The sequence below is a fragment of the Sparus aurata genome, chromosome 11 (genome assembly GCF_900880675.1).
Source record: "Sparus aurata chromosome 11, fSpaAur1.1, whole genome shotgun sequence".
Classification (NCBI taxonomy): Eukaryota; Metazoa; Chordata; class Actinopteri; order Spariformes; family Sparidae; genus Sparus; species Sparus aurata.
Window position 1 is genome coordinate 32,339,498 of NC_044197.1, and position 13,234 is coordinate 32,352,731.

Here is a 13,234-nt window from a genome sequence, read left to right on the forward strand (position 1 = left end):
GCGATGAGAAAACACAATGAAGAGGTGCACATGGACAGACATATTTTATCGAAGATCATTGATTGTGTAAAATTCTGTGGAGCTTTTGAGCTGGTATTGCGAGGCCACTTAAGACAGCATCCTTTGACAACCCCGGCATTTCATTTTTTTTTAGCATTTTTCGGGGATTAGTCGATTTTGTGGTGTCCCTGGACTGTGTGTCAGAGGAGCACCTGAAGACCGCCACCGTCTTAAAATGCACCTCAAAGACAGTTCAAAATGAACTTTTGGACTGCGTGCTGTCGGTCCTTCGAGACTGCATTCTGGAGGATGTAAAAACGGCAGATTATCTAGCTATCCAGACAGATGAAACAACAGACACTGCCACTCTTTGTCAGCTGGTGCTTGTGCTACGTTGCATTTTACGAGTTCATCCAGCTTCCAGACGTGACCGCTGACACAGTTGCCACTGCGGTGTTGGAAAGGCTGAAGACTATCCTGAGGGACAACGAGGGAAACTATTCGCCCAGGTCTGTGACGGAGCTGCCATGATGAGAGGAGCCACAGGTGGGGTCCAGCACAACGTTCAAGACGTTTACGGGAGACCCCACTACGTACGCTGTTACGCTCATCAACTGATCCTGATAATGCAGCAGGCAACATCCCACATCAGAGGTAAGCTGTAACAGTGTTCTATATACAGGTCATAAGGTGTTTACCTTTGGTATGTTTGTGTTCAATTCCTGTATAATTATGACAGTAAGCCTACGTATTTGAATATCCTGAACTATTCACCATACAGCTACTGAAGAACGTAAACACACCGAAATGTTTCGATTTATTTTTTTCATATTTATATTTAACAATAAGATGTCCTTGTTTTTCCATACAATTTTATATGGTCAGCTTGTGAGGAGATAATGATGATATTTACACGGTGAGATGTGAACATTTAATTCTACAGTTTATTATGTGTAGTGAAAAAAATCTGTATCATTTCATAGGTATGTGATACCATTCTGAGGCGTGCCAAGGAGAGGTTCTCTTTCACCAAGCACCTCATCAGTGCCACTCTGCTGCAAGGAGACTTGTTCCCCCAACACAGCGTGAAGTCCCTGGATTCAGAACTGGAAACCACTGTGGAAACTGAAGACACAATTGTCCCTGGTCTGTGAAAATGAAGAGTTCACAGCTTGCAGTGGTGCGCTGGCTCTCATGCAGGTTTTCATGGAAAACGACCTCCAGGACACATTCAGTGAGACTGTAAGTCTTATTTAGATTCTCATCACCACACCGATGACTACAGCAGAATCAGAGAGGTGCTTCTCTACTTTAAAGAGGATAAAAACATTCCTTAGGAACACCATGAATGCACAATACCGCCTGAACCCACTGGCTCTCCATGGAGAAAAAGCTGATGCAGACATTCCTGACTTTAACACAAAATCATTAAGAGGTTTGCTACTCAGAAAGACAGAAGAGCAAAGTATATGTTCAAATAAGAGCTGTCACTCACTCAGTCACTCTCTCACTCACTTACTCACTCACAAACACACTTACACACACACACACACACACACACACACACACACACACTCTCACTCACTCACTAACTCACTCTATTACACAAAAAAACACACATATACAACTCAGCATTTGCACACTCCAATTGGTACAATTCATGCTCCTTTGCCAGTTTTTCTGTATTAATCTTTAATCATCATCCACCTGTAAATGTTAAAGAACTTTAATTTTGTATTAAGAGTATTCACTAATATACATCTCATATCATTGTCATTATCCGTCAAACTGTTGATTTCTGTTGAAACTGCCTCGTACTTTAACGAACCTCTCCTACAGATTGAACACCACAGACCTCCAATTCACTCAGTATCATCCTCAAAACTTGAAGATGAAGACTTATCAAAATCTTTCACCTACTTCAGACATGGTGGGTGTCATGGTGCCATCCATTTTCATGCTTCGCCAAAAAGCATTAACTCCTTATAACTTCAACTACAGTTTCCCATGTACACCAAATTCATCACACATGTATACAGTATAACCCTAAATACCTCCATCACTGCTTGCAGCTTTAATTAGGGCCCGAGCAGGGAACCTATATGCAAGGTCCCTATTGTTTTTCTAATTATTATTAAAGCCCGAGCAGGACTCGACCCCCGAGGTCCCTATTGTTTTAGAATGACGACTTTTTCGTCCTAAATGATTGCATTTTTCATTGCCTGAACATACCCCAAAACTCACCAAACACACCGGATATATGTCACACCTGCCGAAATGATGATTTCATAATCTATTGTCGTCCTCAATTTCCACCACTAGGTGGCGCTATAATCAAGTAGAGTGCGTAATAACTACGTGTTCACTGAATTGTGCTGAATCTCCTCATTAGGCCACCTCCATTTCCGTCTACTTTTCTGCAAATTCCCGTATTGTTGCAAATGTACTTTTCCGAACTCCTCCCGATTTCACCGATTTGCACCTAACTTTGCACAGAGCATCTGTGCAAAGTTGGATAGACCAATGTGGAGATATGCAACACTGAGCAAAATGTACAGGAAGTTGTTATTTAATAACTTGAGTATTGTTTGGAATATCAAAATTATTTTAGTAACTTTTTGTCAATCCGAATGATATGAGACACAGGTGACTACTTCCCCATGAGCCCCGAAGGCTCTGTGCAAAAGTTTGGCAGATGAGCACTAGATGGCGCTTTTTAAATTAAAGTATGCCAATGCCCTCCTGAGGACAGCTGACAAAACTGTTACCAATCTGCCTCGAGGTGGCGCTCTGGTGGCAGTCTAATTTAATATTTGGCACTGTGCCCACACCATGACACTTTTTTTATGGAAAAAATGACTAGCAGGTGCTGCTATTTTTCAATGCAAAAGTGTTTTTGGCCCATAACTCCCACATAATATGTTGCACATTGTCAAACCTTACATCTATGTGTTCCCCGAATTCACCTGAATTGTATGATGTACGCCACGCCCACTTTTGCAGTAACTTTCCATTTGCAAAATCGTGGACAATGAAAAACCTGAAAGATTTAATTCCTGTACATTTTCTTCAAAACAGACAGTCTTGCATATCTTGACCAAATACTGTCCGATTACCACAACTCTTTTGCTAATTGTGTTCCATGGCCGATGAGGCTCTCTACAAAATTCTGTGCAAATCAGCCAATGGGTGCTAATGCTAATGGATACAAACCTCTGTTTAAGAGTCTGTAGGGTAACACAGTGCAGTACTCTAATTATTTCTTCTTCATGTAGAATGCAGAGACTTCTTCTATCTTCAGCGTACATTATTTAATACCAGCAGGAGCAGGCCACCAAATTCTAAAGGAACAGCTTACTCAACGGAAGGTGTTGCGTGAACAAGCCCAATGGCAACATGACCCGACACGCGTGGACTGGGCCCCATTTATCGCTTTAATTTTTTAACATTTTTATTTTCCTAATATCTTCAGTAAACTGAGATGGTTGTAGTGTGTTATTGGTTATGTTCACACGTTGACTTACTCCAAATTCCTAGAAGAATTTGGCTAATTCCTAAATTAGCCACTCTGACCCTCTAAATAAGGCTTTTTGGGGACTTCTGTCTTCATTCAGCTTGTTTATGAACCTACTCATTCCAGTGGTAACACCAATCCTTTACCATGGATTAGATGTGTTAGCCCTGAATGTCGCTTCCATCTCTCCTGCTGTGTCAGACCACTTTTTATTATTACATTTGAAGCCTGTCCCTGTACAGATGACACAAATGTTTTAACTTCTCATTAGGACTGCACGATTCTGGAAAAAATGTGAAGCACGATTTTTTTGCTTAGAATTGAGATCACGATTCTTTGGCATGATTTTTTTCACAAAATGTTTATTGCACTGATGAGTAAAAAAAACATTGTAGTATGGCAGAGGTATACTACTATGCCTCTGCCAAAGCATTTTTTTGTTTTGTTTTGTTCAAGTTCTATCATTGGATGAGAAATGATTTTTACAAAAGTAAAAATACAAAGTAAAAAAAAGATAAAAAAATATTAGTCTCCAAGATGAGAGGGCATCGTTTAATCCGTTATGTTGTACAGTGTTTATTGGGGCCATATCTTTGGCTAGGTGATATGTGATAGCTGCTGTGGTTGGCTTTCTAAATCGGAGGCGTTATATTCCTCACGTAAACATGTGACGTGACATGAAGCCCGAAGTTGGGCTGTGAACAGTTGACAATGAATTTGTCTTCAAAATATGAGCTTTACATTGCACCCCATTGGAGTTTAGAACTGGGTTCTTAGCGGGGGGCTTTTAATTTGAAAGTAGCGACCGTTTCTAGCTTGCGCTACAACAACAAGCTAACACAACGAAACAGCTAGAGATCCAGGAGACGCTAGCATCTCCCAGATCTCAGCGGCTGTCCAGTTGCTCATCTAGCAGGCGAGGTGGAAATAAGTGTACCCTCCGAGGCGGCAAATCGGCGGACCTAAACAGACCCTCAATTTGTGAGAACGTACATGGCGAAAATCTAACTTGGACATCTGTCTGTCTGTGAGCTGTGCACCCTTCAATACAAGTTATTTCTTAGATTTCTTTTGCAATTAAATTGATGAGATTGGAACTAAATTTAACTCTTAATCTCTAGCTTCCTCGTCAAAGTAGATTATAAAACATCCTTCTGCTGATTCGCATTTAGTCTCAGCTCTTTACACTTTTGTAAATACTGCTATTGAGATATTGTCTAAACTTGTCTCATCCTGGACCCCCTTCTGGTAAAACTGTTTAAGAATCTCTTGCCAGCACTGGGACCGACAGTGTAAAACACTGTTAATTAATTTCATGACCAGTGTTGTCCCTGCTAGTTTTAAGTCTGCCATGCTTAAGCCTCTACTTAAGAAACCAAATCATGACCAAGGATCTCTAAATAATTATAGACCAGTACTCTGCCTTCCCTTCTTCTCTAAAGTTTTGGAAAGAGCTATGTCCCAGCAACTTTCTGGCTACCTTCTCAACAGTAATCTTCTGCAACCTTTTCAATCAGCTTCAAGAGCCTGTCATTTAACCGAAACTCCCCTTGCTAAAGTGGTAAATGACATTCTACTTTCTTTGGACTTCAAACTCCACTTCAGTTCTTCTGTTACTGGATCTCAGCGCTGCATTTGACACCATAGATCATGGCATATTGTTGGATTGACTTGAAAGTCAATTTGGCATCTTTGGCCTGGCTCTTGCTTGGCTACGATCTTACCTGTCTGAAAGAACAAAATGTGTCTTTTAACAATAATGCTACATCAATATTTACTTACTTGTAATTCCACAGAGCTCTGTTGTTTGCCCTTTGCACTTCTCTTTATATATTTCACTTCTTGGCCAAATTATTCAGAGTTATGAAATACATTTCCACTGCTATGCAGATGACACTCACTGTATGTGCACATAAAAGCTGATGATAAATCTCAATCAAAAATTAAGAGACTTGCTTGTATACAGTGAGAAATGGGTGTCAGAAAACTTCCTGCTCCCGAATTCAGATAAAACTTAGATACTGGTCATTGCGCCCACTCAACAGAGACACCACTAAGATCAGGTGACGGTAACTCTTGACAACTTTGTTATTTCTCAAAGTTCAACTGTCAAGAACCTCAGTCTTATTTTTGATTCCACCCTCTCTGTCAATAAGGAAATGACAAAGATAGCTTTTTACCACCTGTGGAACATATCTAAAATTAGGTCCTCCATGTCCACGGCTGACACAGAGATCCTGATTCATGCCTTTGATCATTAGATCATTGGCCCAATTCATATAAGATCAGACTTAAAAGTGCTGCTGATGACATGCAAAACAGTACACATCCTTGCCCCTTTGTACGTGTAAGATCTCATCATACCATATATTCCAACTCGTGTTGGAACTTACACTCTCAAAATTCAGGGCTCCTGAAGGTTCCCAGGGTTATGAAGACATCAGCTGGCTCCAAGGCTTTTCCCTATTGTGCCCCCTTCTTCTGGAATAACTTTCCAGCTGACATCAGACAATTTGGCTCTATTGAGGAATTTAAATGTAAACTCAAACTTACTTCTTTGACTTGCCTTTAATAAGTCCTTGACTTCAATTGCTAGCTTCTTCAGTTGGTCTGTCTCAGTCTCAATGAGTTACCTAAAGTATTAGAATTCACATTGTTCTGCCAACGATAAACAATATGCATATTCTGATTAACATTTCATTTCTATAACTGTTTTTATTTTCTCCACAAGCTGCAAGCTGTGTTGCTCTCTCACTACCGATAGCGGCTAACATTGCGGCTTATGAGGGAGTTGCTGGAGTGCTTGTTGCTCTAGGGCTTCTACAGCCAAAAGTGTAAGTGCTACATCCGAAATAAGACCATCAACTGGTCATTTCTTTGTAAATATTGTCTATGTAAAATAAAAGATGTATCTAAATCAAGCTGAAGAGAATTTTTTCTCCACTTTTTCCAGCTGCTCTCCACTCTAGTGATGATGTCACGCACTGTAGGTCATGCAATACACACCCATTCTAAAAATCAGAAGAGGGGCTAAAAATCCTTAAAACTAAAATGGTTATGATTTCAAAACTGTAAAAGATTTTAAAAGCTGAATACATGCTCAATAGTTCAAGGTCTTGTGACTCTTTAAAAGGTGAAACGGTGTCTGTAGCTCAAACTTAGAGGTACAAGAAGAGGTTGAAAGTCGATGAGTTTGAAGAGGATTTGAAGATTTTCCCATTTACTTTATTGACACTAATTAGACTGCGACCAGAGCACCACCTATTGGGTGATTTGCACTGACTTTTGCACAAACCGTCATTGGGCAATGGAACACAATTATGAACTTTTTTATGATATTTGGACAGTTGACAGCAGGACTGTCTGTTTTTAACACAATGTGCAGGAAATTGTTGTTTTATATTTTGGGCGTTTTATGGGCTATAGAACTTCTTTTGCTAACTTTTTGTCAGGAGGGTCCACACATGCTACATGCAAAGTTTAGTGCGAATCGGTCAAATCGCCTAGGAGGAGTTCGAAAAAGTGGGTTTTTAAGTGTTCGTGATTTTGTGACTGGAAAGTTACTGTGAAAGTGGGTGTGGCTACATCACACAATTCAGCTCAATTTAGGGAACACGTAGATATGAGGTTTAAAAAGGGATGACATATTATGTGGGATTTATGGGCAAAAAATGCTTTTGCATTGAAAAAAGCGCCACCTGCTGGTCATTTTTGGTGTGTGAGTTACAGGCGCCAGTCTATACCACCCCTATGAATTTCATTGACATAAGTGTTATGGTGTGGGCACAGTGCCAACTATTTAATTAGACTGCCACCAGAGCACCACCTAGTGGCGGATTGGTAAGTGCTTTGTCAGATATCCTCAGGAGGGCATTGGCAATGATTATACCAAGTTTTGAGACCTGCTCGGGCCCTAATAATGAAAATGGCCACTTTCCTGTTGGAGTGACAGTTTGGTTTCGGTGGATATTTTTTGTATGTTGGGTGTGATACATATGCATGCGAAAATTTGATCATGTATGTGCATAGGAGGCATGGCTTGGATTGTTAATATTCCAGGGTGCGCTCTAGAGTCCCCTGGTAATGCCTTTTGTCAGCTATTGTCAGGAAGGCATTGCCAATAATCCTACCAAGTTTTGTCTTAATCCAACCAGCCGATGTGGAGATATGAAATACTTCAATTTAAACAGCGCCACTTAGTGGTCATTGGGTTCAATTTTGCACAGAGCCACAGGGGCTTATGGGGAAGTAGTCCCAAGATCAATGTGGAGATATGCAGCACTTTGTGTTTAGAGCAAATTGTACAGGAAGTTGTTATTTCATATCTTGAGTATTGTTTGGAATATCAGAATTATTTTAATAAACTTCTGTCAGGAGATTCCACAGAAAGTTTGGTGCAAATGAGCCAAATCGCCTGGGAGGAGTTCAAAAAAGTAGGTTTGCGACATTTCGTGAATTCGCAGAAAAAAAGAAACGGGAAATGGGTGTGGACTATATCACAGGATTCAACACAATTCAACGAACGCGTGGGTATAAGGATTTCAAATGTGCGTCAAAGTCTCATTCCTCACAGTCCATGTTTTTGGTTTTTTTTATATATTTTTTTGGCCTTTTATCAGCTTTATTAATAGTACAGCTGAAGATATGACAGGAAACGGGATGAGAGAGAGGGGGAGAGACACGCGGTAAAGGGCGCCCAGGCCGGGACTCGAACCCAGGGACACCGCAGCGAGGACATAGCCTCTGTACATGGGATGCTGCCCTACCAACTGAGCTAAACGGCGCCCACAGTTCATGTTTTACATTACACACAAACCTTAAAACCCTAGTCTACATATAATTCCTTGTCATAGCTATATTGGTGCACATAAAATATTACCCGTAGATTATCATTGTGCTGTCAGATGGATCGACCAGAGTTTTAAAAAGATTGTTTGAGAACCAACTCCATGTCAAAGCCGAAAAGAGTGCATTCCATGCCAACACTGTCTCCTTCCTGGGCTTCATCGTAGCCCCTGGAAGAGTGCAGATGGACCCGGCTAAAATTAGTGCTGTGGCTCAGTGGCCCACACCTGATAGCTGCAAGAAGGTTCAGCAGTTCGCCAACTTTTACAGGCAGTTCTTAAGAAGCTTTGGCGCAATAGCTGCTCCTCTCCATGCTTTTACATCCTCCCAGGTGCAGTTCTACTGGTCTCCAGAAGCGGAGTCTGCCTTCCAGACCCTCAAGCGGCGCGTCACCTTGGCCCCAATCCTCACCATGCCAGACCCGCAGCATCAGTTCATGGTCGAGGTAGACGCCTCCAATGAAGGGGTCGGGGCAGTCCTCTCTTAATGCTCGGAGCATGACGGCAAGACGCACCCCTGGGCCTTCCTGTCACGACGGCTGTACAAAGCAGAGAGGAATTATGAAGTGGGCAACTGGGAGCCATTGGTGGTCAAGGTCGCCTTGGAGGAGTGGAGACACTGGTTGGAGGAGGCCAACCATCAGTTCATCGTCTGGACGGACCACAAAAACCTTGAATACATCAGAAAAGCGAAAAGACTCAATTTATTTTCGCCAGGCCAGGTCGGCGCTTTTCTTTAACTGATTCTCCTTTTCTCTCTCTTAGAGGCCGGGGTCCCGAACATCAAACCAGATGCCCTCTCCCGAATATTCAACCCCAAGCCTGTTGCCAAGGAACCAGAAACTATCCTTCCACTGACCTGTGTGGTTGGAGCAGTGACTTGGCAGATAGAAAAAGAGGTTAAGCAGGCTAATGGTGGGGCTCCGCCACCTAGTGGGTGCCCAGAGAATTGATTGTTTGTCCCGGTTGAGTTGCGCTCACAGGTGATCTGCTTTCTTGCCACCCGGGAGTTGGGAGGACGATGTTCGCAATCTCCCAGCGGTTCTGGTGGCCTCTATGGAGGCAGGAGGTCAGGGAGTACGTAGAGGCATGTTCGGTCTGTGCCCAAAACAAGAAGTCCTCCAGGTCATGCATGGGTCTCCTGCAGCCCCTACCCATCCCCTCAAGACAGTGGTCAGACATCTCCATAGACTTCGTCTCGGGGCTCCTGGTATCTCAAGGTAACACCACTGTCCTCACAGTGGTCGACATATTTTTGAAGATGGCTAGATTCATTGCTATGCCAAAGCTGCACTCGGCCAAGGAAACAGTGGAGGTGATGATGAACAATGTTTTCAGGGTCCACGAGTTTCCCAAGGACATCGTTTCTGACTGAGGTCCCCAGTTCGTGTTCCGGTTCTAGAGGAAGTTCTGCAGGCTCATCGGAGCTAGAGCCAGCCTGACCTCGGGGTATCACCCGGAGGCCAACGGCCAGACCGAACGCCTCAATTAGCAACTGGAAACCGGCCTCCGGTGCCTGGAGCAAACACCTGGTCTGGGTAGAATATGCCAACAATTCACTGCCAACCTCAGCCACCGGGTTCTCCTCCTTCAATTGTGTATTTGGGTACTGTCACACAGTGGTGAGGGTTGTCTCACTCTGGGTTTTTGTTTTGTGGCTTCCTGTTTTATTTTGAAAGTTAACTATCCTCTCGTTTCAGGTCACTTGCCCTTCATCATGTGTCATCAGTCTGATTGCCTCCCCTGTTTTCTGATTGTTTCCACCTGTTCCCCTTTACCCTCATGTGTTTTATAGTCTGTGTCTCCCTTTTTATTGTGCCAAAGTGTCTCATTCCACCGTGCACCCCAACCTTTTGCCACTGTCCTCATCTCGTCCTAGTCCTGATCTTCTTCGGTAACTCTGTATTCTTTTGCCTCTTTATGAGTGATTTTTTGTTTGATAATTTTATAGCAGAGCTCTGTCTCGCAGTTTAAGTTCATAGCCTTTTCTTTCCTCCGTTGGAGTGATCTTTTGTTTAATTTTCACAGCTCAGCCAGTTAAGTGCAGTTTTGTTTGATAGCTTGTTTGCTTTCCTCCGTTGGAGTGTTTTTTTTGTTTTACATTGTCATAGCCTAGTCTGACAGTGCAGTTTAGATCGTAGTCTTTTGTTTCCCTCCTGTGGAGTGAATTTTTGTTATTTTCCTTTTCTCTTGTTTGAGTTTTCCTCCTTTGGAATGGTTTTGTTTTAGGAGGTTTTTGTTTCTTTTCCTACGATTTCAGTGTTGTGTATTTTTTAATTTTTTTTGTTCTTTATTAGTTGGCCTTGCTCTACATTAGATCTCAGACAGACTATTCATAAAAGTGAAAAAGCATGAGATCTAACATACATTAAGACCAATTTGTTTTGATATATGTGAACTGATTTGTATGGACTCACCTGTATCCATCAATGAAGCTGGCGTTGATGTAGTCGGAGCCCTCCACCCCTCTGACTGGCTGCAGGCGGACACGGGTTGACTCGAAAGCCATGTTTTCTAGGCGGTTCTTAAATTTGTTACATAGCAGGTTTGCACTGATGAATCTTAAGGTCTGTGCTTTAGAGTTGGCCAGTTTCTGCAGAGACAGAGAGGAGGACAAGGCTGTCTCTGATGCTCCAAAGACACCATAGCATTAGCCTAGTGGTAACTGCACTGCAGCTTCACAGCTACACCCATTGTCTCTGCTGTCTGCCCCCATTTTTTAACGTGCCAATACAACCAGTCTTGGTAGAATGCAGTAAGTGCACAAGGTTGTTAACCCTCTGGGGTCAAGGGTATAATTGGCAGTTTTTGACTATTTTTGATTTTACCATTATACATTCCCATTTAAAAACTATTTACCTTGCCTTGTTTGGTGTAATTATTTTCAGCTCAACCTCAATTGTATAACTGTACAGTTATTATTTTACATTGACATACTGTATTAACACAATTGACCTAAAATCACAAAAAAACATTAAATCCGAGTAGGACATTTTTTTTTTTTTTTTTACTGTGAAAACCACAAATATGTTTAACAAACCATATTTATTACTTATAATGCACATATAAATTGTTGTTTGCTAAATTTTTGCACAAGTTTTATTAAATTTACAAAGTTTTATGTAGATATTTACATTTAAATGCAGGCAATGCCTCAGGCTCAGGGCTCCCTGAGCTCCCTCCAGCTCAATGAAGAGCTGCACTGCCTGCTCCACATTCAGCAGTCTCCTCATTGTTTTTGACTCATTAAAAAAAAATGATTACACAACACACTAAACACACTACACTAAAAACTACATAACACACTAACCATACACTCCAAGCATGCAATATGTCACAAATCTCTCAACTCTCAAAACACAGACATATGTGACCTTTGTCTGTTTAAAGGAGAGCCCCTTTTAATAGACTGTCAAGCTGTATAAAGTCACCATGCAGTCCAAAAGCAGCAAAACAAAAGGCACCAACCTTAAACTCCAGCTCCATGGCGGTGAACGTCTCTCCAGGAGGGATCTGGGTGAGCTCCTGGATGTGGTCATAAAGATGACGGACAGGGACTTCTGTGTTGCCACATGTCTCAGCTTCTAGCAGCGCCTCGTGAATGAATATGTACTGATCCTCTGTCTGCACCATGTAGTTCCTCTGAGAGCGCATACATGTCACATGACCATAAATGTCGACTGACTTCTCGTGTTTCATCCTCTCCAGCATGGCTTCGATCACAATGAAGCAGCCAGTCCGGCCTACACCAGCACTGACAGAGCACAAACAACATTGTTTATTGTTCATTGGGATCCTCACTTGTTGTCGCCTTGGCAATAACTACTCTTTCTAGGGTCCATATTCAATTGAAATACATACAGTCAACAATGTTCACATTTGCAATCCAGCGTAAGTGTGTAGTTTAAAGGAAACAACGACAATAGTGTCCCATCCAGTCCAGTTGGTATTTCATTAGTTAAGCCTTTTAGAAGTTTTTGTGCCAATTCAACATTAACACTATCTTTCATAAAACAAGGATTGATCCATTTTTCGGCCATTGTGTTATCTGATACTGTCTTTATATCTCTAAGTCTTTCTACTTATGCTATAAGATATTTTAAAAAATAAGTTAATCAGTAATGAGTCCTCATGTGTTATCCCCAGATATACATAAAATACAAGGCACATTGTTATGTGCCTAATATTATATATCATAATATCATATTCTATATATAATGACAACAAAATTCTCTTCAAAATAAGAGCTTTACATTGCACCCCATTGGAGTTTAGAACTGGGTTCTTAGTGGGGGGCTTTTAATTTGAAAGTAGCAACCTTTCCTAGCTTGCCGCTACAACAACAAGCGGACACAACCAAACAGCTGCAGAAACCGAGGAGACGCTAGCATCTCCTGGGACTCAGGCTGTCCAGTTGCTCATCTCGATGTCCGCAGATGAAGTGATGAACTGACTGCTGTGATCAGCTGTTTCTTGGCTTTGAAACTCCCTGGCTGTGGGTCGCACAACAGTGCACGTCATGGACACCTCCGCCCATCTTAGGCAAGGGCCTTAGGGGCACATTGACGCCTCGCATTTAGATAGTAGGCAAAGGCGGAAATAAGTGTGCCCTCCGAGGCGGCAAATCGGCGGACCAAAACAGACCCCCAATTTGCCACCCTCACCGTAAAACCGCAAACCTAGCTGCCAAAAGGATGGGCAAATTGGTGGCTTGCTGCCCTGTCTTAAAATGGCTAATAAAGAAAGACAGGATGACAGACACTTCTCCTCGTATAACTGCAGTATTTTTTCCTCATATAAGTTGCCAAAGACACTACCAGTTACCTCAGTACTGTTGAGTCCTGTGACATTGCTTTTTGGGTCAGCAACTTGAAGC

General features: G+C 42.1%; 1 protein-coding gene across 10 annotated transcripts in view; it reads right to left on the minus strand.

Moving 5' to 3' along the window:
* The window catches only part of LOC115591711 (receptor-type tyrosine-protein phosphatase F-like), a 309,359-nt gene that overhangs the window by 14,596 nt on the left and 281,529 nt on the right, over window positions 1–13,234 (minus strand). For 9 of the 10 annotated variants that reach the window (XM_030433937.1, XM_030433934.1, XM_030433938.1 and 6 more), the window contains 2 exons: window positions 11,827–12,112; window positions 10,776–10,951 (listed from right to left, as the gene is read on the minus strand). In XM_030433937.1, coding sequence (XP_030289797.1) covers window positions 10,776–10,951; window positions 11,827–12,112 — 462 coding nt within the window. Of the gene's footprint in view, window positions 1–994; window positions 1,126–10,775; window positions 10,952–11,826; window positions 12,113–13,234 lie in introns of all 10 variants that reach the window. The other variant, XR_003985993.1, reaches the window with a different exon arrangement.